Consider the following 21,865-nt stretch of genomic DNA (forward strand, 5'->3'; position numbering starts at 1 on the left):
GACCAAACATAACCAACATACTATACGCGCGCAGGCAAAGAGAACAATCAGCACATGTAATAATTACTGACAACTAATAATGCAGGCATACAATGACAGTCAATACACAGCCTAAGCACAAGAACCACAGTAGGCTTCTATATAAAAACGTGTCAACGGTACTATTTACACACACACAAACAGTGCTGACACAAAGCGCAGAAAATATATATACACGTTATTTTAGGCGCAACTTTCACACATAACAAGAATCAAAAGCCTGACTGCTTCCTGTGCAAAGAAGGATTTTTTTTAAAAATGGGGGGGGGGGGGGGTGAATTAAAAATGTTACGGACAATAGTGGCGTTTTAAGAAATAACTGGAGTTTGAACCCGTCCGACGTTGAGCATGGAGCTCTTTTGGGGTAAGCGCGAAGGATTGGTCCTTTACGCGCAAGTACTCTCAGACGCAACAACCTGTAGACAGCAATCATGGAACAACACCAAACTAACAAATGCACAAACATTGTCATACGAAACAAAACAGTGTCTGGTGCAATGAATGGAAAGCCCAGGGTCAGTATATAGTTCATGCCAATCAGTTGAATCTGGCCAGACTATCAATGTTATGATAGTTGGTTTGGGCTTATCAAAATACTATTATCAGAACCACTCCTCCTACTAAAGATTGGCGTATACTGTCCACTACATATAAATGTGCATTCAGTCATAAAAAAGTACTTCCGCACCATAACAGCGGCCATTGTATTTCAAGGTCTAACTTAGCACATGTACTTTGACGAAGGGGGTGCACGAATGTAAGTTCCAGTGACCATAATTATAGGAGGGGGGGGGGGGGGGGGGGGTTGTTTGGTTGGAGTTCCCAAACAGCTACAGAAAATATTTTTGGATTGTTACATTAGCTCCTTTGCTGTGGGTATCAAAGGAATGTTTGTGTCTCATTACTGAAGTGTAAGTCATATCACGCCCTTTAACAAATATAATTTGAGGTGTTATATGAATGTGTATTGAACAGGTGCACGATGAGAACAAGGTGTGTGCATGATGCGTGCAAGTTGTGCATTTGAATTGTGTTGATGCAAGTGGCTAGGGAGTGTCTGTTTTAATTAGCTGTGCTCTGGTCTTTCTCCAAAAAATACTATTTAGAACATAAATTAATTTATGATAAAATCATAAAAACCGCCTCTGACACTTGTCAGAGCCAGACAAACTGAGAAGCTGCATGATGCTTGTAAAGAGTACGCACGTTTGTTTGTGTGTGTGTGTGTGTGTGTGTGCCACGGTGTATGTGTGTGCGTGAGTGTGTGTGTGTGTGTGTGTGTGTGCGTGTGTGTGTGTGTGTCAGTGTGTGTCAGTGTGTCAGTGTGTGTGTGTGCGTGTGTGTGTGTGTGTGGGTGTGTGTCAGTGTGTGTCAGTGTGTGTGTTTGTAAGTGTGTGTGCATGTGTTTGTGTGTGTGTGTATATATGTGTATGTGTGTGTGGTTTGTTCGTGTGAGAGTGTGTGTGTGTGTGATATGACTTGGCCTCAGGAACTCTGAAGCGACTGCAAACCAACAAAAAATGGGGGGAAATTGGTTTTTTATTTGTATTGGCGTGACAAGGTTGCCCCCCTTTCACAACAGTGAGGCCAACACAGCCGCCTGTTGATTGGAAGCAAGCAATCGTGGTGTCATGGTAAACAATGAGCTCTGTTGTAGTGTCCGTTCGGTATGACGCCACTTCCTTTTAGAAATATGTTCATCACAATTCACCTATTGCTGTTGCAATGATCGCTTGCATTCACTGTTTCTAGAGCTAGTGGCCGTGCATGTTTGCACCCACGCACGTACACACACACACACACACGCACGTACGTACACATGTACACACACACACTGAGAGATTGAGAACGAGAAAGTAAACCCAAAACCAAATCAAGTTTACTGATGATAAATATTTATTTGCAAATATTCAGTGAACACCGTGGAGCATAACCCTAACTTCATCCATGCTATATTCAATACATGTATATGTAATTTCATGTTAATGCATATAATATATAATTTTCCCAATGAAAATGACATTACAACCTATGAAATACACTTCCAGGTGAGGTCATGAATTGAATCACCTGGATGGAGTGTATGTGCTATCTGAAAAGCAGCAACAACAGTGGAATTGAAACCAAAACTGTACCTACATTGCAGGTGGCTTTTCAAAAAAGCTATTTTCCGTCCAAGATAATGGACTAAGGGACAAGGGAAGGTGTCCTTAACTGGGAGTTGTCCTTCACCACAGTGGCCTTATATTACCACTGCACAACAAATAGTAGATACAGTAGAACCCCCCCCCCCCCCCCCCCTTTTTCAATCAATCAATCAATATGAGGCTTATATCGCGCGTATTCCGTGGGTACAGTTGTAAGCGCAGGGATTTTTTTTTTTAATTTTTTTTTAATTTTATGCAATTTATATTGCGCAGGGATTTATTTATGCCGTGTGAGATGGAATTTTTTTTACACAATACATCACGCATTCACATCGGCCAGCAGATCGCAGCCATTTCGGCGCATATCCTACTTTTCACGGCCTATTATTCCAAGTCACACGGGTATTTTGGTGGACATTTTTATTTATGCCTATACAATTTTGCCAGGAAAGACCCTTTTGTCAATCGTGGGATCTTTAACGTGCACACCCCAATGTAGTGTACACAAAGGGACCTCGGTTTTTCGTCTCATCCGAAAGACTAGCACTTGAACCCACCACCTAGGTTAGGAAAGGGGGGAGAAAATTGCTAACGCCCTGACCCAGGGTCGAACTCGCAACCTCTCGCTTCCGAGTGCAAGTGCGTTACCACTCGGCCACCCAGCCCTTTTAAGACCCCCTGATTAAAGACTTCCTCCCTTTTAAGACCCTAGCTTTTTTCTTAGATTTTCTGTCCATAACCTCTGTTAATTTACCCCCATTTTAAGACACCTTCCTTTTTAAGACCTGGTTTTCTCAGATGTATTTTTTTAGGTCTTAAAAAGGGGGGGGGGGGTTTACTCTGTACTCCATGAAAGGTAACACACACACTCAATTGCTCGAAGCACACCTCTTCCCATAAAATGAAACAAGCTGACACTCACTCAGCAAAAAACTGTTCTATTTAGAAACATGTAACATATCAGATCCAAGGAAAGTGCAGTTCGTTGGTTATTTATTTTTTATTTTTTTAAGTCTCTACAACTGATAAGGCTATTTTGATAATGCAAGTTTGTTCCCCAAAGCCCAGTTGAGCAAAACAAACCGTCAAACCTTTTTGATCATATTCTGAGTATATTCACCAAAGACCATGTAACCACTAAACTGCAGTAATTCAACAACACAAAAGCAAACAACACCTGCATGTTCAAATCAGATCTGAGAAAACCGTCACTCATGTTCCTTGTCAATTCAAATTTGCGCGAATTTTCATCAGAGACAGGAGAAAAGACCCACAGCAAATGCGTCATTTATAAAACATTTAACAAAGAGCTGATGATATCACACAACACTGGACGGATTTCCAAGACACAATGTACAGAAAACAATAGGTCTAACACAAGAACAACTTTCAAACGTAAAAAAACCCACAAAAAAACGGCCTACAATGTCTTCAAGCTTTCAACCTCAGATTCTAAAACAAAACAAAACATGTGAACAATCAACAAAAGAAATATTCCATATCCCTGTCCACAACAACAAAAAGAGAAAGAAATTGAACAACTCACAAAGCAAATATTCCACATCCCTGCAAGGCTCTGCATAACTCTCATCTCATACAGCCGGCATAGGTTTCCGTTTGCTCTGAGATTCTATCTCCTCCTCAATATCGCTTTCTTCATCATCCTCGGGGTCCTCAGTGGGGAGAGGGGGGAGGTTAGCAAGACTGGGTAGCCCCCCTTTGCCCCCCATTCCCTCCAGGCCCGATCTGAGAGGCGGCAACCCCACTCCCAGTCCCATCCCCTCCCGCTTGATGGGAAGGGCGTACATCTCTTCCCCGAGAGGTGGTGGTCCTGGCAACTCTCCTGGAGGATTGTCTGCCGACGATTCCGACTCCAGGTTTGCAAAGTCATTGCGGTCCAGACCCATAGAAAGCGGTGCACCATCCCCTGCAGGCTTGTTGACCCGGGCTGAGTTGATGTTGTCATTGTTGTTGTTGTCGTTGCTGGCTGCGTTGGCGTCCTCTGTGACGTAGGCTGCTCCACCGCGAGAGATTTCGTTGTCCATGTTGCGCTGGACTTCCACTGAGGTTTCTGGAGGTTTGGCAGCCTGCGCTTCAGCTGTGACGGGCGGTTTCCACACCAAGCCCTCTCCCACCTGTAGCGCTGGTCCTAGTTTGCTGGCCATTTCGAGCAGCTGGAAATTGAACACTCTCTCAGTAATATATGATTGATATATCTGTGATAATGCGTACTAACAAACACAAATGCATTCACACACAAAGACACATACCCAGCCAGCAAAATTTTGCGCAGCGAATGCGTGTCGCAGTCGCCAAACTCTGCGTAACAACTGCACTGGACGCATGCGTAACGCGCGCGATTTTGCAAAGCGAAATACATGCGTGACACACTCGTTTTCCCTCAGATTACGCAGACCATACGCACCTCCAGCGCACGCTTATTTGACACCAAGACAAATTCGCACTCTCCACGCAGACGTCACGATTGCTTTACGCATTCTCACGCTATTAACGCGCTCTCCACGCAGACGACGCGATTGCTTTACGCATTTAACGCGCTCTTGACGCAGATGTCCTGATCATCTTACGCACTCTCCACGCAGATGTCACAAATTATTGACGCATTCTCAGGCATTACGCGCTTTTTACGCTCTCTTCACGCAGATGTCACAATTGCTGTACGCATTCTCACGCATTTGACGCACTCTCCACGCAGATGTCACAATTGCTTTACGCATTCTCACGCATTTGACGCACTCTCCACGCAGATGTCACGATTGACCTACACAATTTTACGCAGACCACACAACCGCTTTACGCACTCACAAACAAATAATGGTCAGTGCACAACATTGTATTGATCCAGAAAGACAAAGGTCAAGCGTGCAGGTTCGATAACAGAGATGATCATAATTATGTACAAGTTCTAAAACAAAAATGCAGTCAAATAAATTGATTAAAACAAAGGAGAGATTTGAATCTCGCTTATTGCCATTGTGACTTCCAGGTTTTAATTTCACTGCATTTTGACATACCAGCAGCACGGAAACAAAAATGATCAAAATACTATTCAAAGCAGAATTCAAATTGGCAGAACAAAGAATAAATAGAACAAAACCCTGATAGTCATCATCGATACGCCGTAGTACATGCAGTGAAGAATCCAGTATAACTTATAAGAGAGAATTTTGATGTACACTCGTCACTATATCACATTGATGTAAACAAATAAATAAATAATTGGCACAGCCTAGGCATAGGCAGCAGTGAGTTGTATCAACATGTTTGAATACAGAACAGCAACAAAAAGAGAAAAAAAGTTCTACAAGCCAGCTAATAGTTGAACTTCAGATTACTAATGATATCACAAACAAACACTTAGTTAATGCCCATTCTCCAGGGATCGAAATCCAGTCAATGTACACCAAACTAGGATAACACATACATTTAGAATCTATCACGACTGCATAAAACATTGGTATGCAATTCACAAAGCAAGGAACTTGAAACATGAACATTGACATTAAACGTATGTGCCCCACACACATTTCGGACAAGGCAGCTGAACGAAATTCAGATGTGGATGGAGCACAAAATAATTAGATGGGGCGGCGTGAAAGCATACTGGGACAAGGAACAAGCAAGAGAAAGAGGATAAGAAGATAAAAGGAAGAACAAACAGAAGAATAAGAAAGAAAAAAACAAAATAAGAGAAGGAGAGAGAAAAAAAAAAGGAAAAAAAAAAAAAAAGGAAAAAAAGGGAGACAATCATATGAATGTGTACCATTTAAATAAAAGAAATTAAAAAAATTACTTTTAAAAAGGAGACATTTCAGGTTTTGATTTAAAGTGTGTTAACATATTCACATATACCAGTAACTTTGCATGGAAAAAAAAAGGTCACAATGATTTGAAGCAAATTCAAATGCCAGAGAAAAAACAGAACAAAACCCTGATGTCATCATTGATAATCAGTGGTACGTTCAGTGAAGAAAAAACAATTGACACAACCTAGACATGGGCAGCAGTGAGTTATCAAGTTTCACTACACAAAAGTAACAACTACAATAATGAAACAAAAGGTAAAATGCCAGCTAATAGTCAAAATTCAGAACAATATCAAAAAGAAACACTTATTCAATGCCCCTTCTCCACTGATATGTATAAGCACACCAACATGACATAAACTCATAAATTAAAAAAAAAAACATGACATAAAACTCATAAATTAAAAAAAACTTATCAGACTGCGTAAAACATAGGTTTGCCATCTCAAAATGGATGTAAAACACGCAGCTTACTCACAAAATGATAGACAAGTCTCCAGCGGCCAGCTGCTCAGCAAACAAAATAAGGTGGCGAGGATCAATATAATTGAAATGCATTTTTTTTGCTGTTTCGGAGAGAACTTTGCTTCATTTACCTTACACTGCCTGCATTCAAGGGCTAAATTTTTATCAGGTGCACCAAGACTTACATCTATAGAAATCCAATCATAACGGTTTTAACAGCAAAAAAACAAATATATATTTCTAGTCTCGCTTCTAAATTCTCAACTCAACTCCAAAAAATAATAAAGAACAACAAAAACCCGCATCATGCATTGTCTCCTTCAAGCTGCCTAGGTTGTTTGCGTTCGACTCCCATAAATGACAAGGAATTGTTAAAACCTTTTCTTTCTATTTGTTCACTTTTTGTTTTCTTCTTTTCTGAACTCTTTATACTTGTATTTTATTCATTTTAATTTAGCCTGAAGGTTTGAGTCGTGTATTAAAAATCGAATATAGTGTGTAAGTGCCCTTGAACAGCTTTTCCAGAATCATGTATTCTATATTTTTAGTATGGGATACCCACAAGAAAAGTTCAAATGCATCCATGCGTCTCCACTGATAGTAATGGTAGTTGAGCACTTCCAGTTTAGTCTTCTGTCGTTCTGACACAACCTAAAAGGGTACATCATGTCTGAACATCATCTGTAGAAGAGTGTGACGTTTAAAGCTTAGCTTAAATAATGTCCAACAAAACCCCAGACTCTTCTGTACATTACCCATCAGCCACACAGACCTGAACTGTGAAATACAATTACTCACTAGCAATTTCTCAGGCGAGTCAAATCTTACATTCATCAAATTTTTGCAACTAGCATTGTAAATAAGCCTACAGAGATTACAAAGTTCAATTACTGCAAACCAAATCATGAAGGCTCTTCCATGGCCTGTTGTCTCTTTCTTTTATCACAGGCTTCCAAAAACCAGTCTTGAACGGCCGTCTTCAAGGTCTTGACCTGTGGCACCCGTACAGCTTCACGGAACAGCCTCTGCATGACAAAACAAAAAAATAACATGAACTTAGATCATCAAACAACTATCACTGATTTGAGAAAAGTCTCAAGTTTATTTCCTGACGCCTGTAAACTTGCTAAAAATCATACAGACACACAAACTTGCATACACACCATACGCTTTTACAACACACCAACTATACTTGAGTTAGGAAATTACAACACATTGTAATCCTTGTAGAAGAGAAGTAAAAAAAAATACCTACCCTAATATTTGTTTTAACCCTTTCGCTGCCAATCAAAACTTGGGTATGTGCATTCCTGACTGCCAGGGAATATTGGAGTTTGGGGTGTAATAATTCACAAAAAAATCTAGCTTCAAACTGGCAGTAGGTAGGTAAGTAAAACCTATGTTGTTTTTAAAGGAAATTGAACCAAGAATCTGTTTTTAGTGTCTAATCATGGAAATGATAATTAGTTTGGCTTATAATGATGTTTAAATATGAACTTTTGAAAAATCAGCCCGGCGCATCTTCCGGTGCCTGTGGATCAAACACAGGTGGCTGTTTTGCTCGCTCCAAGAAAGGATTATAATCACTGTCATCTACCTGTTTCCAACGAATTGTCCGAAAGAAGATCTCCCCCTTCCCCTGTCAGTATCCATAATCATTTGCACCGCCTGTAGCGTCAGTCCGGCTTTGTTTTTCCCTACTAGGGCCCGGTCGACAGTCACCGTTAGCCATTTTGACGAGTCGAGATTTCTCTCCCATACCCTGTCGACAAGGCCGAAAATAGCCTTCAAACGCAAAACCGCGTCACCATTTATGTTTATTCATGAGAATGAGGTATCCTACCAAGCCATTGGCTGCTATTTGTGTGTCAGCAGTGACGTAGCATTTCTGGAAAATCCCGGAACGGAGAAGACGGGTTTACCCGTCCTAAGGCGCTGCGGCTGCACAAGCGCATGACTGGTATACCCGTCATAAGGCAGTCAAGTGGTTAAAGTTACCTTTACTATGACTTTTTCTTTGGGGGCCTTCGGAAATTCATAATACATGTACTGTGACGTGCAGACGCATATGTGACGACATCATACCGTTTGCTAACATCCTTATTTCGTATGTAGTCGAAAATCCATGACACTGACAAATGAGCTCAGGAACTTGGCTTCTAGCAATTTAATGTTAAGCGTAAAAGCTTTGACAACTATCATTCACATGTGAAACATGGCAAATTTAAAATTGATTCCAAAGAACAAAATTTGAGACAGAAATAACTTGTTGTTTTGTAGACATGGATTTTATCTTCTTCCTAAAAGGACCAGGATGATTTTACAAATTATGAAAAACAACTCACTGTCGATGGCTTTTAGTCGCAGCGTACACCATGGTCTCTTTCCCTGCCCTCCCCCAGAGCCCCCTGTCAGCAACCGTGTAGCCTATGGAACACCTTCGTCATCACAGCATCAGTAGTCGTCTTTAGTTCATGTCCACCAACCACACCGAGCTCATGGTCATGGATCTGAAACAAACAAAACAAGCCAACTGAATTCCAAAAATCAAATATTCAGACAGCTCTTCTTCACATACAAACAATTCAATCTGGAAGCATCATACTGTCACCTGGAACAAAAAATCAATAATCGCACTTGCTTTAAATAATTAAAAAAAAAAGTTTTCAGAAGAGCAAATGGTGATTGAGTGTAGCATTGTCATAAAATGTAATCACACACCTCAGGTGACCTGCATCAATCATTCAATACTATCTCACAAATCTTCATTTGGAAAGCACAAACATAGAACTTTAGAAGAGAGCGTCAACCGTGATACTATTCAGTGTGGACAATTTTTTTCTGACCCATAATCCGATGCCTACACAAAGTGAGAATCAGAACTCACAAGAAGGCACTGTTGCATGTTTGTGATTATTTGCTTGAGTGTAGCACTTGCAATTTTGAACTTGAGGAAACAGCGTAGCAATTTCTGTTACATCCCTGAAAACCTAGCAGATGGCAGCTCTGGCCACAGAGCAATATTTGCATTATTTCTCACAGATGCAATGATCACAGAAAACAAAGTGGTGCATGCATTTTCCGCACCCCACATGAGAAAAAGAGGCCCATCATTGTGCGTACCCATAAGCATAGTTTTATCATCAAAATGTGTTGGTTAAATTCACAAATGTGACCAATACGCATAAACCTTGCATGAATTCCCAGGATAATGGGAAACTGGTCATGACTGAGAACTGATGAACAGTTAAGATACACCCGTGAACCGTGATGACATCTGGCATCCTCCAAAAAGCACACACTCAAGGTAACATTTAAAGCCTAAAGAGCGTCTAACAATAACATGTCACTCTCACAAGATCTTGCTACAGTTATCTGGGGAAAATAGCACAGGCATGACTGGTCTGCTTTAACAATAGCATTCAAAGCCACCTACCAGTGATCACTCCTTCGACAGATCCATCATGTGCCTTCAACATCTTCCACACTCAACAGTAAAAAGATGACTCCATCGAACAGTAGCACAGGCTCTGGCTCCACCATGATTCTTTGGCGACCAATTACTAAATTAGTCGCATCAGGTCCATCTGCTCCTGTAGAACCTTCTCCAGCAGCAAGAACTGATGTTTATCTTGCCGCTCTGCTCTGCTCGTAGTCTTGTGTCCGCTGAATGGAAGAAAAGAAGAACAAAAAGACATTTACATGAAGCAATACATATTTTAGACAATCTGTCGGCCTGAAAAGAAACCATCAGCACTAAAAAACAATCTGAGCAAATGTTCAAAGTAAACGTGACATCTCTATATTTTTGAATGAATTCAGGAGAAGATGAGGAATATATATATTGCAATCAATTTTTAAAGGGGCATACAGAGTGGCATTTGATGGGGTAATAAGATGTAGGGACTCAGCAGTTGGAGATGAAAATTTTTGTGTGTATTTACTTCAAGCAGATTTTTTTTTTTTTTTTTTTTTTAGACAGAAGAACAAACACACACTAAAAATCATTGTTTAAAGTTGAACTGACCTTAAATTTTCCTCCAAACACTAGAACTTTTTGTATTCATTCAAAAATATTCATCAAAAAGGTTAAATTTTAAATTCAATTTTGCAGACTTTGGATGAAAAGTTACTCGTCTCTGGCATCCCGCGGACACAGTTCACACTTTCTCATCAATGAGATGCCTGTGTTAATTAAAAACAAACATCAATAAAACTATTAAAATAAAATAAAAATTTAAATATAAAAATAAAATCGACCAACCGCCCCCACCCGATTTTTTTTCCCTTTGCTGGAAACAATACATTTGTTTCACTAAAACAGTAAAAGAGATCAGCTGAATTTGTTTGACACATCTGGTTATAACTAAAAGAATAAAACACAAAATAAGCCAAAGTCACAGAACAAAAAGACGCTGTCAGTGTCACTATCAATGACTCTAAATGAGACACTCATTGCTATCGAGCCATACCTGTTCATCTTCACCTTGCCGGGACGGAACGACAGTCTGCGTTACTGGCATCGGTGGCGGTGTTAAGGTCACTGTCCATCTCAGCTTTCTTCACCTTCAGTTCAAACAAGCAGTGAGCACCGTCATACTCAAGTCAAAGCTTTCTGAAAAAATAAATACTTGGAAGTTAAATAGGATCACATTGATTCCCAAACCTAACAGTAACAGTAACACGCAAACATCAAAACTGGAATATTAATTATTAAATATAAGCATCTCAATTTCACTAAATTAGTATATTTATTTTCTCTGTGAGTGTGATGTATTTTTTTATTTTTTTTTATTTAAAAAAAATCTGTTTTTCAACTTTATCACTGCACACGCTGACACAGCCTCTGCCTGCCTCTCTAGTCTATGCATGCCTCGGGAACAAGGGTAATTTTTCTCTTTTCCGAGACTCAGACACAGAATATTCCACTATGAGTCTATGTCAGTATGCGGAACTGAAAGTTGAACATCTGTGGAAAAATAAAAAGATACAAATAAAAAAAAACAGATTTATGAAGAGCCTATTAGTATTACTACTAAAGCTCCTGACAACTGCTGCCGCAATGACTCGACCAGATTAGGAACCAACCAAAGTTCACCAAGAAACAGACAATGAGACATAAAATGATAAACGAAAATTCAGTTTTTATGGTGCCGTGAGCGACCCGCGAATCGGGATTCGGATGGTATTTTCACTCTTCCACAACTCCTTAAAAACAAACCACTGCATCAATCAACTTTATGTTTTTGGAAAAGTTAGTTCATTCATCCATCTTTCAGACAAAACAAACATGAATGAATAGAACAGTGTTCTTCTAGGCGAAAAAAAAATCGAAAGTGTGAGAAATTCTCTCTGGAATCAAACTCGGAAGCCGAAGCCGCGAGCTATCAAAAATTCAAATTCCCAAATCTTTCCTTCAGTTGATCAACTTACCTATTCTTGAAAGAAGTCAATCTTCATTTCAGAGAGAAGGATAAGATTACCTTGCATCCAATAAGCAAGTCAAAAATACAAGTCAATATGAAGAAAAAGCAAAAAAACGCCGATACATCATACAATGTGGATTTGACAGACTTCTTGCCAACAGGAAGTTGGAGATTGTCTGATTGACAAGGGAAATAACTTCAATAAATTGCTCTTTTCAGTCAAGGTAACTGTCTCCCCTGAAATTGAACTTTCATAGAGATTTTCTTCCAAAGCAAAATAAAATAAAATGAAAATATGCTGAGAACAAATTTTATGTAACCATTAACATCAGCCTTTATTTTGAGTAGATAATTAGTTTCAAAGTTACTTTAGTTTACATTTTTTTGTTTAATCTGAATTTTTTAAATGTTTTTATCGTTTTGTTATGGGTGTTCATATAGATTTCAGTTATCTTTTCTGTTCATATAATATTTTTATTATGCTTTGCCTAGATTTTTCCACGACATTATTTTGTGGAAAGCTGATTCCTACAACAATACCAAATCCCCATTACAATAATTATATTACATGCTAAAACAATTATAATGATAATACAAATTAAAATAATCATATTTATTTTAAGATAAAAATAATCAGGATAACAATTAAGCAAATAAATGTTAGTAATAACAAAATGATTAAATAAAAATTAAATGGGAAAACCATTACATAAAATAAAAATATTTTTATTAAACTTTTAAATGCATTTTTTTTTTTAACCGAAACTGTCTTAAGATAAACTGAAAAATAACGGATTAAAAGTTTTTATGCAATTTTTTTTCTAAAAAAAAAAACTAGAAGTTTTTGAAGAAGAATAACTATTCATAACCAAAATTTAAAAGTAAATATTTTTTAATAACATAAAATATAATAAATTATTTCATGAAGTAAATGCATAAACCCACGGTATAAAATTAGGAAAAACAAAAATTGCAATCACCTTTTCATTGAATCCATGCGTGCTAAACACTGCGTGGTGAAGTCGTTTCGAATGCGACAATCTGCGTAAAAGTTGGCGAAAAGTAACGCGCGCGAAGCGAAGGTGTCACGAGGCCGTACGCATCCCCGCATGAAAAACGCAGAAATAACGCATGCGTCACGCAGAATCATGCTGGCTGGGTACAAACAGGAGCATGCATGCATGTGCACACACACACACACTCTCACAAACACAAGCATTCACAGGCAGAGAGAGAGAGAGAGAGAGAGAGAGAGAGAGAGAGAGAGAGAGAGAGAGAGATTGAGAGAGATTGAGAGAGAGAGATTGAGAGAGAAAGATTACAAAAAAATGGAATGGTAAGTCTAACCTCCTGATCAACATTTTGTTGTCCCTGCTTGGCGTTCTTCATGCGCTGGTCAAACTGAGCGAACTGCTTGGCTGCCTGCTTGCGGTCACCGATGTTGTGCAGGAACAGGGCGTAGTTGAGGGGAATGCTGGGGTCCTTGCTGCAACAGTGGTGTGAACGGTACTTAGCGTCAGCCTGACTATTACAAAATATAGATCCATGAAGAAGTTCACAGAAACACATGCAAGAACACACACACACACACACACAAACACATGTACGCACGCACGCATACACACACACACACACACACACGTACGCATGCATGCATACATACACACACACAAGCACACTGACTCACGCATGTATGTTTTCAAATGAAAACACACTTGTTGAAACCTTAGTCAATAACAACAATCTTTTTTCAAGACAATTGGTGGTCAAATGCTCTGCTAAACAGAATGCATACGCAAAGGGTGAAAGTATACACATCAAGTTCTAACACAACGTAGTTTATACTATCCCTACATCATGCACAGTCTGCAAGGGAAGGGAGTCCAAAACAGAAGGTAAATTTACAGACTTTGTCCTGGGGAAATCTTATTTATTAAAGTCTGAAAAGAAAAATTAAGGATCTTAAACTTAAGTGTTCCTGTGGAGAAAAATAACAGAGAGAAAACTCACGCATCCAGCTTGAGTGCTTGTTCATATGACTGGTGGGCGTTCTCTGGATCCTCCAAGCGAGATAAAGCCACTGAAAACATAACAGATTAAACATTTGTATGACACGAATCCTTGATAACAACAATCACATTTGCTGCAATCAATGAATACAATTAGGGGAAAAAAAATCATTTTTCTTATCAACAATAATGTAGACGTACATCTAACATTTCCACTCAGTAACATCTTGGAAAAACAAGAAGGGCAAAGCCCATACGACTCACATGCTTGACCTTGACCTTTACATGACCTTGACCTTCAGGGTCAAGGTCAAATAACTAAACCTAGCAATGACATCATACACTAAGAACTGCTTTACACATTTTTCCTACCAAAATACATGTGACCTTGACCCAAGGTCAAGGTCATCCAAGGTCATGCAACACAAAGCTGTTAATTCAAGACATAGGAAGTACAATGGTGCTTATTGGCTCTTTCTACCATGAGATATGGTCACTTTTAGTGGTTCACTACCTTATTTTGGTCACATTTCATAAGGGTCAAAGTGACCTTGACCTTGATCATATGTGACCAAATGTGTCTCATGATGAAAGCATAACATGTGCCCCACATAATTTTTAAGTTTGAAACAGTTATCTTCCATAGTTCAGGGTCAAGGTCACTTCAAAATATGTATACAATCCAACTTTGAAGAGCTCCTGTGACCTTGACCTTAAAGCAAGGTAAACCAAACTGGTATCAAAAGATGGGGCTTACTTTGCCCTATATATCATATATAGGTGAGGTATTCAATCTCAAAAACTTCAGAGAAAATGGGAAAAATGGGAAAAATAGCTGTTTTTTAGACAACATTTATGGCCCCTGCGACCTTGACCTTGAAGCAAGGTCAAGATGCTATGTATGTTTTTTGGGGCCTTGTCATCATACACCATCTTGCCAAATTTGGTACTGAGAGACTGAATAGTGTCCAAGAAATATCGAACGTTAAAGTTTTCCGGCCGGCCGGCCGGACGGACGGACGGACGGACGACTCGGGTGAGTACATAGACTCACTTTTGCTTCGCATGTGAGTCAAAAAGGTGTGAAAAAAGTATGTGAGCTAAACTGCACATCCTCTGAGCACACAAACAAATGAACAAAGCAACAAAATCACAAACACTGAAGAACCTAGAACACCATTCCCCCAACCTCCTCCCCCCAACATGAACATGAAGTAGAAGGGAAATAATACCACCACTAACTACCCCCCCCCCCTAACACACACACCCACGAACAGAACGAACATAATACCACTACCACCCTTTGACAAGGAGCAGAATGCTGGGACGGGGCGGGGTGAGAGCATATAATGGGACAAGGAACAAGAGTTGGGACAGGCAAAAAAAATATTTAAACAAATAAAAAAATAAAATTTTAAAAAGCGCCTACCTCCCAGCAGCATGTAGAGCGGCCCCATCTTGGGCCTGAGGTTGATGGCTGCGGACAGAAAGTGGAATGACGAGGCGTACTGCTGCATGGTCAGGTGCACCAGCCCCAGGTTGTAGAGAATTTTCCAATCAAACGGCGCCAGGTAGTTGGCTCGCTTCAAACAGCTGATGGCCTGCAACACGCGACACTTCAGCAATTGTAGGTGCTCTGGCTGTTTAGGATGATACCCCATATGCCGTCTTAATTGCCTAACACTGTCGTTCATTGTTGTGACTTCAGTGTAACTTTTCTCTCTCATTTGTTCAGCTGACTTGTTTTTCTACACATTCTCATGACCAATTTAAAAAGTTTTCCTTCATTATATTCTCCTTATCCAAATCATTCATTGATCAGACTTCATATCTACTCTTTGCACCCTTACATTTCCCCTTTACCCTGTTTGCAATCTCACCCTTTGCAAACAATAAACAGAGGAGCAAGACAAAAAGGAAAAGTTACACTCACCGCAACATATTTCTTCTTGCCAAAGAAACACATTCCAATGTTGTTCCACAGTGGGGGGCTTTCCGGAGTGTTGACGGCAGCAATGCGATACTTGGTCAAGGCCACGTCAAAGTCGTTGTGGTTCTGCATCATGCTTCCGGCAGCCATGATGGCCTTGGTGTGAGTGGGGTCAAAGGTCAAGGCATTGCCGAGGTTTTCAAAAGCCTTCTGGAACTGTCCAACCTGCAACAGAAGCAGATTAAAACTCATGAAGCAAACTCAGTGCTGCCTCATCTCTCATGCATTAACAATGAAAAGATTCTTCAAAAAAGATATCAGAATGTAAAAGATAATCTCCATACTTCAAGTGAACAATATTCATAATGCAACAGCTTTTCCTCCCAAGTACAATGTCATAATTCTCAACAAAAATCTAACCAGTTACTGGAAACATCAAATATTCATATTCTATTCTAATCTTGTATCTCGATCCTCTAACAGAATTTATTTATATTCAAATTTCAGAATTTTACGAACTTGCATGTACAGTAGTCCCAATGTTGTCAGTAAATCCGGGTTTTCTGGTGAATACCTGAACAAATCAAACATATAAACCATGAGGCGAGCAATGGTTTATAAATCCTCTAGAAATTCTCTTAATTAAGAGGTTATCATAATTTGAGTTCCCATGATACAGAGACAAAAGCAAAGAATATAGTTAACCCAACAATTTCTCATTTGCATGGTAACAAAATTTCAGCAAAAACAATGAAACCAACCAATCACAAAATGTCATTCTGGGTTTCTACTTCTTCTTCGTTCATGGACTGAAATTCCCACACATACATGCACTGGGTGTTTTTTTGCATGAGTAGGTTTTTATGTGCATGACTCTTTTGCATACATCTGCGCATGCATGCACATCCACGCTTGTAGGTGAGCACACCATAAGTATAACCTATTCATTACTTCAGCCACTGCTACATGATTTCAAACACTCACTCCACAGCAGCCCTGTAGATCTCAATGGCTTGCTTGATGTCTCCTTCCATCAGATGAATCTTCCCCAGCATCACATAGGACACCTCATGGCGTCGAAACTCCAGGGCTTGAACCAGACATTGCTTGGCCTGTCGATAAAATTCACACACACACACACATTACAGTGTTGTTCTCAGGCCTCGGTCTTCGGTCAATGACACATAATGATTTTATCTGACACATTGCTCTGACGCCTGGCTGGTCAAACTTCTGATTGTTTTGAAATACATAGTAAGTCTTCTCACCATCAATAAAAATAAATTAAAAAATAAATAATGTGACTACTAAACGGACAAAACCAGGGTATTTGGACCTATATTTAACAAAATTGCATTATAATTTATGCCGACTCCAGATATAGCACAGCAATCCCAATCTACCTTCCCAAAAACAAAACAAGAAAAAAAGAGCTTTTTCACAAGCATTTTTCTATCACTGATTTTCTTCACAGCGCAAATAAACAATCGATGTCTGACAGTAATCCGAGAAACTACATAAAAAAGAGTCGCAGTAAGCTAAATTGTAAATCACATCACACGTAAATGGTTCACCTCAAGGCAAAACCAACAAAGTCAAATTAATCTCTATCTATTTACGATGACTTTGTACCTAACCCTCTCCCTCATCCAACCAGTAATAAAACTTCACCATTACTACTTTAACCAGTGTGTTTTACAGATAGTAGATACATGTACCAAAATTATTCACGAACCATTTAACCCCACTGCATGTCATTTAAAACTCAAAATACTGTCATAAAATAATTTATAGAAATCCAACTAAAATCTCAATAATCAAATCAAGTATTTATAATTAATTAGTTTACCTTTTCAAAGTCTCTGAGATACATGTTGCAAACTCCCTGGTTGTGTGATATTTCCTGTAAGAAAGAGTAGAATGATTTGTAAAATGAATAACACTTGCAGTGCAGCATTTTTAGTGCGGTGTGATCAATGCAATTTATCTCCCAGGCATGAAAAAGTACATGCCTAATAGTGTTTTCAGTACCACAGGTGATCAGACCCAAACACTCCTAACTGCCGTGGATAACACATTCAGAAAGATAGAAAGTTTGAAACAAAAAGCAATGCCTTACCCAATCTCTTTCGCTGAGCTTGGCAGCCTCATTGTAAACGTCAATAGCAGCCTTGTGTCGAGCAAGCAAAAACCTGAAATAGTTAACAATCTCAGGGTCCAACTTTTCATTTCACTAATGTGTTAAACATGAGTTAAATTAAACAACAAGTTAAACAAAGAAGAAGTCTCTCTCTCTCTCTCTCTCTCTCTCATAACCCACATAGTTCTACGTTTGTTTGTTGGGTCGGACTTTCCATACTGCAGACTTTGTATCTCCAATACCCCCCTCCCCATGCTCAATGGGCACTTAGCCTGGGAGTAATAAATACTCTCTCTCTCTCTCTCTCTCTCTCTCCATCTATATCACACACACACACACACACACACACACACACACACACACACACACACACACACACACACACACACACACACACACACACACACACACACACACACACAAATAGACACAGATTATTTCCCAACTAAACACAATGAGCACTTCACTCACAGAGATCTTGCCACTTGCTTCAGGTTTTCAGCACTCTGGGGGCTGAGAAGTGTACATGTCTGGAACAGTTCCAGTGACTCCTGAATCTTGCCCTCCTGTCGCAGAATCAGCGCTGAAAAAAGCGCATGAGGCAGGCTGGTAATAAGTCTTATATATGGTAAGAACGTTCTGAACCCTACACGTTTTCGATTCCGATTGTTGTTGCCTTGAAATAATAATTCGGAAACCATTCATTTACTGAACTGATGCAGTCGTATTTCAGTGTAGTCTGCTACGTATGACTGAGTCGATCGAGTCGACTTCCAAATGCTGGTCTAGCTGGTACGTTATCGGAATATTAACACTTGTGTTTTCTTTTAGCCGCTGGGAATTGTATACTAACTCATCATTTGGAAATGTGGATAATAATCTACATGCCACTAACACGGCATATGAGAAGAATCTATGCAAGTCGGCGAAAATGAGATAAAACACAGCGGCTTCTATTTTTAGATCAGTGGCACTGTGGCACAGGCACATGCAATCTGTCAGAAAAAAAACACTTCTGCTTTAATTGAGAAGCAGGAAATGTATCTTTCTTTATTTGCTGTTTAACGTCGTTTTCAACCACGAAGGTTATATCGCGACGAAGGAAATGTATGGTCATTTGGTATTGTGGAGAATAATTATAAGCTACATGTCATTAATTAATTCTGAGGATGAGAGTACAGTCTCGCTTAGGCAAAGGGCGGAAGAATAGTTGCTCTGTGGAAAAGTTAGCGCACTCTTGGAGTGCGCTAACAGTTTTAGCGCATCGCCATTAGCCAATCAACTGGTTCACATCAGTCATGTGACACCAGTACTTACTGACAATTATGTTTAGATTTAAACTTCAAGAACACTAATAATGGTGATGCCCTTCTGCTGAGGCACCTTGGACAATTTAAAGTCGTTTTCATTATAGCATAAGCAGTGTTGTTGCCAGGCCTCGGTCTTCGGTCTCTGACGCATTCCTTTCTGATTTGACGCATTGGACCTAGCCTTGTCCTGTCGATGGACCGATAGTTTTTACGTTTTGGTGGTCAACTGACCGATACATCTTCGTACAAGGCGGACAAGGTCTGCAATGAATGGAATGGGAGTTGCAAAGTCGGAAAACAAACCCCGATCAAAATGCTCATGTTCGCTACGAGTGAAAATGCACTCGGTGCCGAGCCCGTGTTTGTCGTCATTGACAATCGAGGCTGTGTTTACGGAAATACCCGATCCAGCCGGTGTACCTATTTACCGAAAACGGCGCAAACAGCAGAAAGTTCATCAATATAATACTACGGCATAGTAATGCGAAGATCAGGCAGGATCCCTACATTCCCACACGTACTGGGCACTGTATTGGAAAGGGTAGGCTAGGAATGTCAGGCTCTTTCTCCTAGCAAAGTTTATGAACAATGAAAACTAGGATTGTTCAATGGCTTTATTGTCATTTTTGCGTAAAAAGATCGATTTAACTCCGGACTGTAAGTTACTTGTAATTGCATGTATCAAAGGTATGGCGGTACAATTTGGACCTATTGTTTTTTTAAAGCCAGGACATTTGGACCTATTGTTTTGTTTTAGGGAGGTCCAAATGACCTATTGTCTTCTTAGGCTGGCAACAACACTGCATAGGTTATCAAAACAGTCACACAGTCTTCAAAAATGAAGACATACCTCACCTACTTACAGTGTAAATCTCAAATAAATCGTATCAGTCTAGGTACCGAGATAGTAATGACACTTACACATATATCACAAAACCCTTAACGAAAACATTTTGTAAGCACTGTCAGCCCAAGACTCTCTTGCCTAAGAAATATACACGCCGACACACACACACAAGCACCCACACACACACAGAACGGACCTACCTTGCACATACACAGCATATTCACACATGCCCCCACTCTCTGACAGGAGTTCCCGGATGAGAGACTTGCACTTGTCAAACTCTCGCTGGACATAGTGCAGATGTATCAACCAGTTCCGCCGCTCAAAGAGTGGAATCTCAGGAGCTATATTTCACAAAGAAATAAAACATCCTTGATAAATTAAACAACTTGAGTCTTATTTCATGTGCGTTTGTCTGTAGGTGGGAATATGTTCAACATGCACATGAAACACTGGAAAACTTAACAAAGCATGACAATTCCTTTGATCAAAAGGTGTTTGTCAAAAAGGGACAGATTAGGATATGGTGAAAAAACAGATGGAGTGGGAGAGAGGCTCAGATCTGAGTCATACTCTATGGAGAAGCATAAATTTAGGCAGCTAGAGAACGAGACCAAAACAGGGTGAGCTCAAAAAAAGTTTTCAAAAGTACATTAAATTACTATAAAAAAAAATATTTAAAAAAGGGGGAAAAACGACTAAAACTGTCAAAGACAGGCTGACCGAATCTTGAGTGAAAGACTTTAAGCAAACAGCAGCACACCTTTCTTTGGTCGTGGTTTTATTGCCCCTGGTGCTGCAGCAGATGGAACGCTGGGAACAACAGGAATGGAGTCCTCCCCTGACGGGATCTTTAGGTCATGATCACGGTCATGCTGTTGAAGTTGAACATCGTGGTTGAAAAGAGAACAGACATTAGGCCCAAAAAAAAAAATTGTCTGTTTAGGGTAACCCGACCGACCCTATCGATTTGGCGCCGACCCAAAAACTTTTTTTTTGAAAAGAAAAAAAAAGAGGTAAAAATGCTAAAAAGAGACATTTGGCGTTTCTTTCTCTCCCTTTCTCTCTGTTTTATTTATACGTTAGTTTTGAAACATGTATTCATCAAATATAAGAAGTGAATGTTCAGCCAACATAGCATTTACACACAAACAAAAAAACAAAAAAACAAAAACAAAAAAAAACCTACCTACCTACCGACCCTACTTTTTTTGGTCATGTTACCCTAAACAGACAATTTTTTTTTTTGGCCTTACTCACATTACTCGGTTTTGAAACAATTAATTAAAGTTGCATCATAACGTCAAAACAACACACTGAAAAAGAAAATTGCATTTCTGGTTTTTGTTAATATTAATCTTCCAGATTACGGTATGCACACACCTAAAAATCACAACTTTAATACATGTGCAAAACACGAAACATACCATCCTTCTTTGCCCACACATGACACAATGATTCAGTTCTGCTCAAGGCCTTGCCCATATGATTGTTAAACCCAAATAAAAAAACGTATACATACGGCAGCAAAATTGGACCGTCTCTTCGAAAATGTGTGTACATTGTTTTCAGAACAAACCATACAACAGTACAAGCATCCTCATCGCCGTAAATTCATACCGTTGTTAGGGCCGCCGCCTCTTTGTTGACCTCTTCTTCGGCCATCTTTGAAATATGTGCAAGTCTGCAGTGAATGTTGCTGTTCCGCACTGTAAAAAATTAAGA

General features: G+C 39.6%; 1 protein-coding gene and 1 long non-coding RNA gene across 3 annotated transcripts; both read right to left on the bottom strand.

The window, feature by feature from the left end:
* Window positions 1-1,912: 1,912 nt before the first annotated feature.
* Window positions 1,913-21,844, bottom strand: LOC138967972 (BBSome complex member BBS4-like). Of its 2 annotated transcripts, none has more exons than XM_070340543.1 (13): window positions 21,761-21,844; window positions 20,904-21,015; window positions 20,341-20,484; window positions 18,455-18,566; window positions 17,963-18,035; window positions 17,693-17,746; window positions 16,828-16,955; window positions 16,363-16,417; window positions 15,847-16,068; window positions 15,343-15,514; window positions 13,915-13,984; window positions 13,252-13,390; window positions 1,913-4,360 (listed from the first exon to the last, which is right to left on the bottom strand). In XM_070340543.1, exons 1-13 carry the CDS (start codon window positions 21,803-21,805, stop codon window positions 3,779-3,781), a joined length of 1,908 nt encoding a protein of 635 aa, XP_070196644.1. In that variant the 5' UTR covers window positions 21,806-21,844; the 3' UTR covers window positions 1,913-3,778. The 2 variants fall into 2 exon arrangements, with proteins under 2 accessions (XP_070196644.1, XP_070196638.1); XM_070340537.1 differs by having other exon boundaries at window positions 21,663-21,801.
* LOC138967986 (uncharacterized) lies at window positions 5,952-10,605 on the bottom strand. The gene is made up of 3 exons (XR_011456080.1): window positions 9,915-10,605; window positions 8,824-8,988; window positions 5,952-7,503 (listed from the first exon to the last, which is right to left on the bottom strand). It is a non-coding gene; the product is annotated as an uncharacterized lncRNA (long non-coding RNA).
* Window positions 21,845-21,865: the final 21 nt, after the last annotated feature.

This window comes from Littorina saxatilis, linkage group LG1, assembly GCF_037325665.1.
Source record: "Littorina saxatilis isolate snail1 linkage group LG1, US_GU_Lsax_2.0, whole genome shotgun sequence".
Taxonomy (NCBI): Eukaryota; Metazoa; Mollusca; class Gastropoda; order Littorinimorpha; family Littorinidae; genus Littorina; species Littorina saxatilis.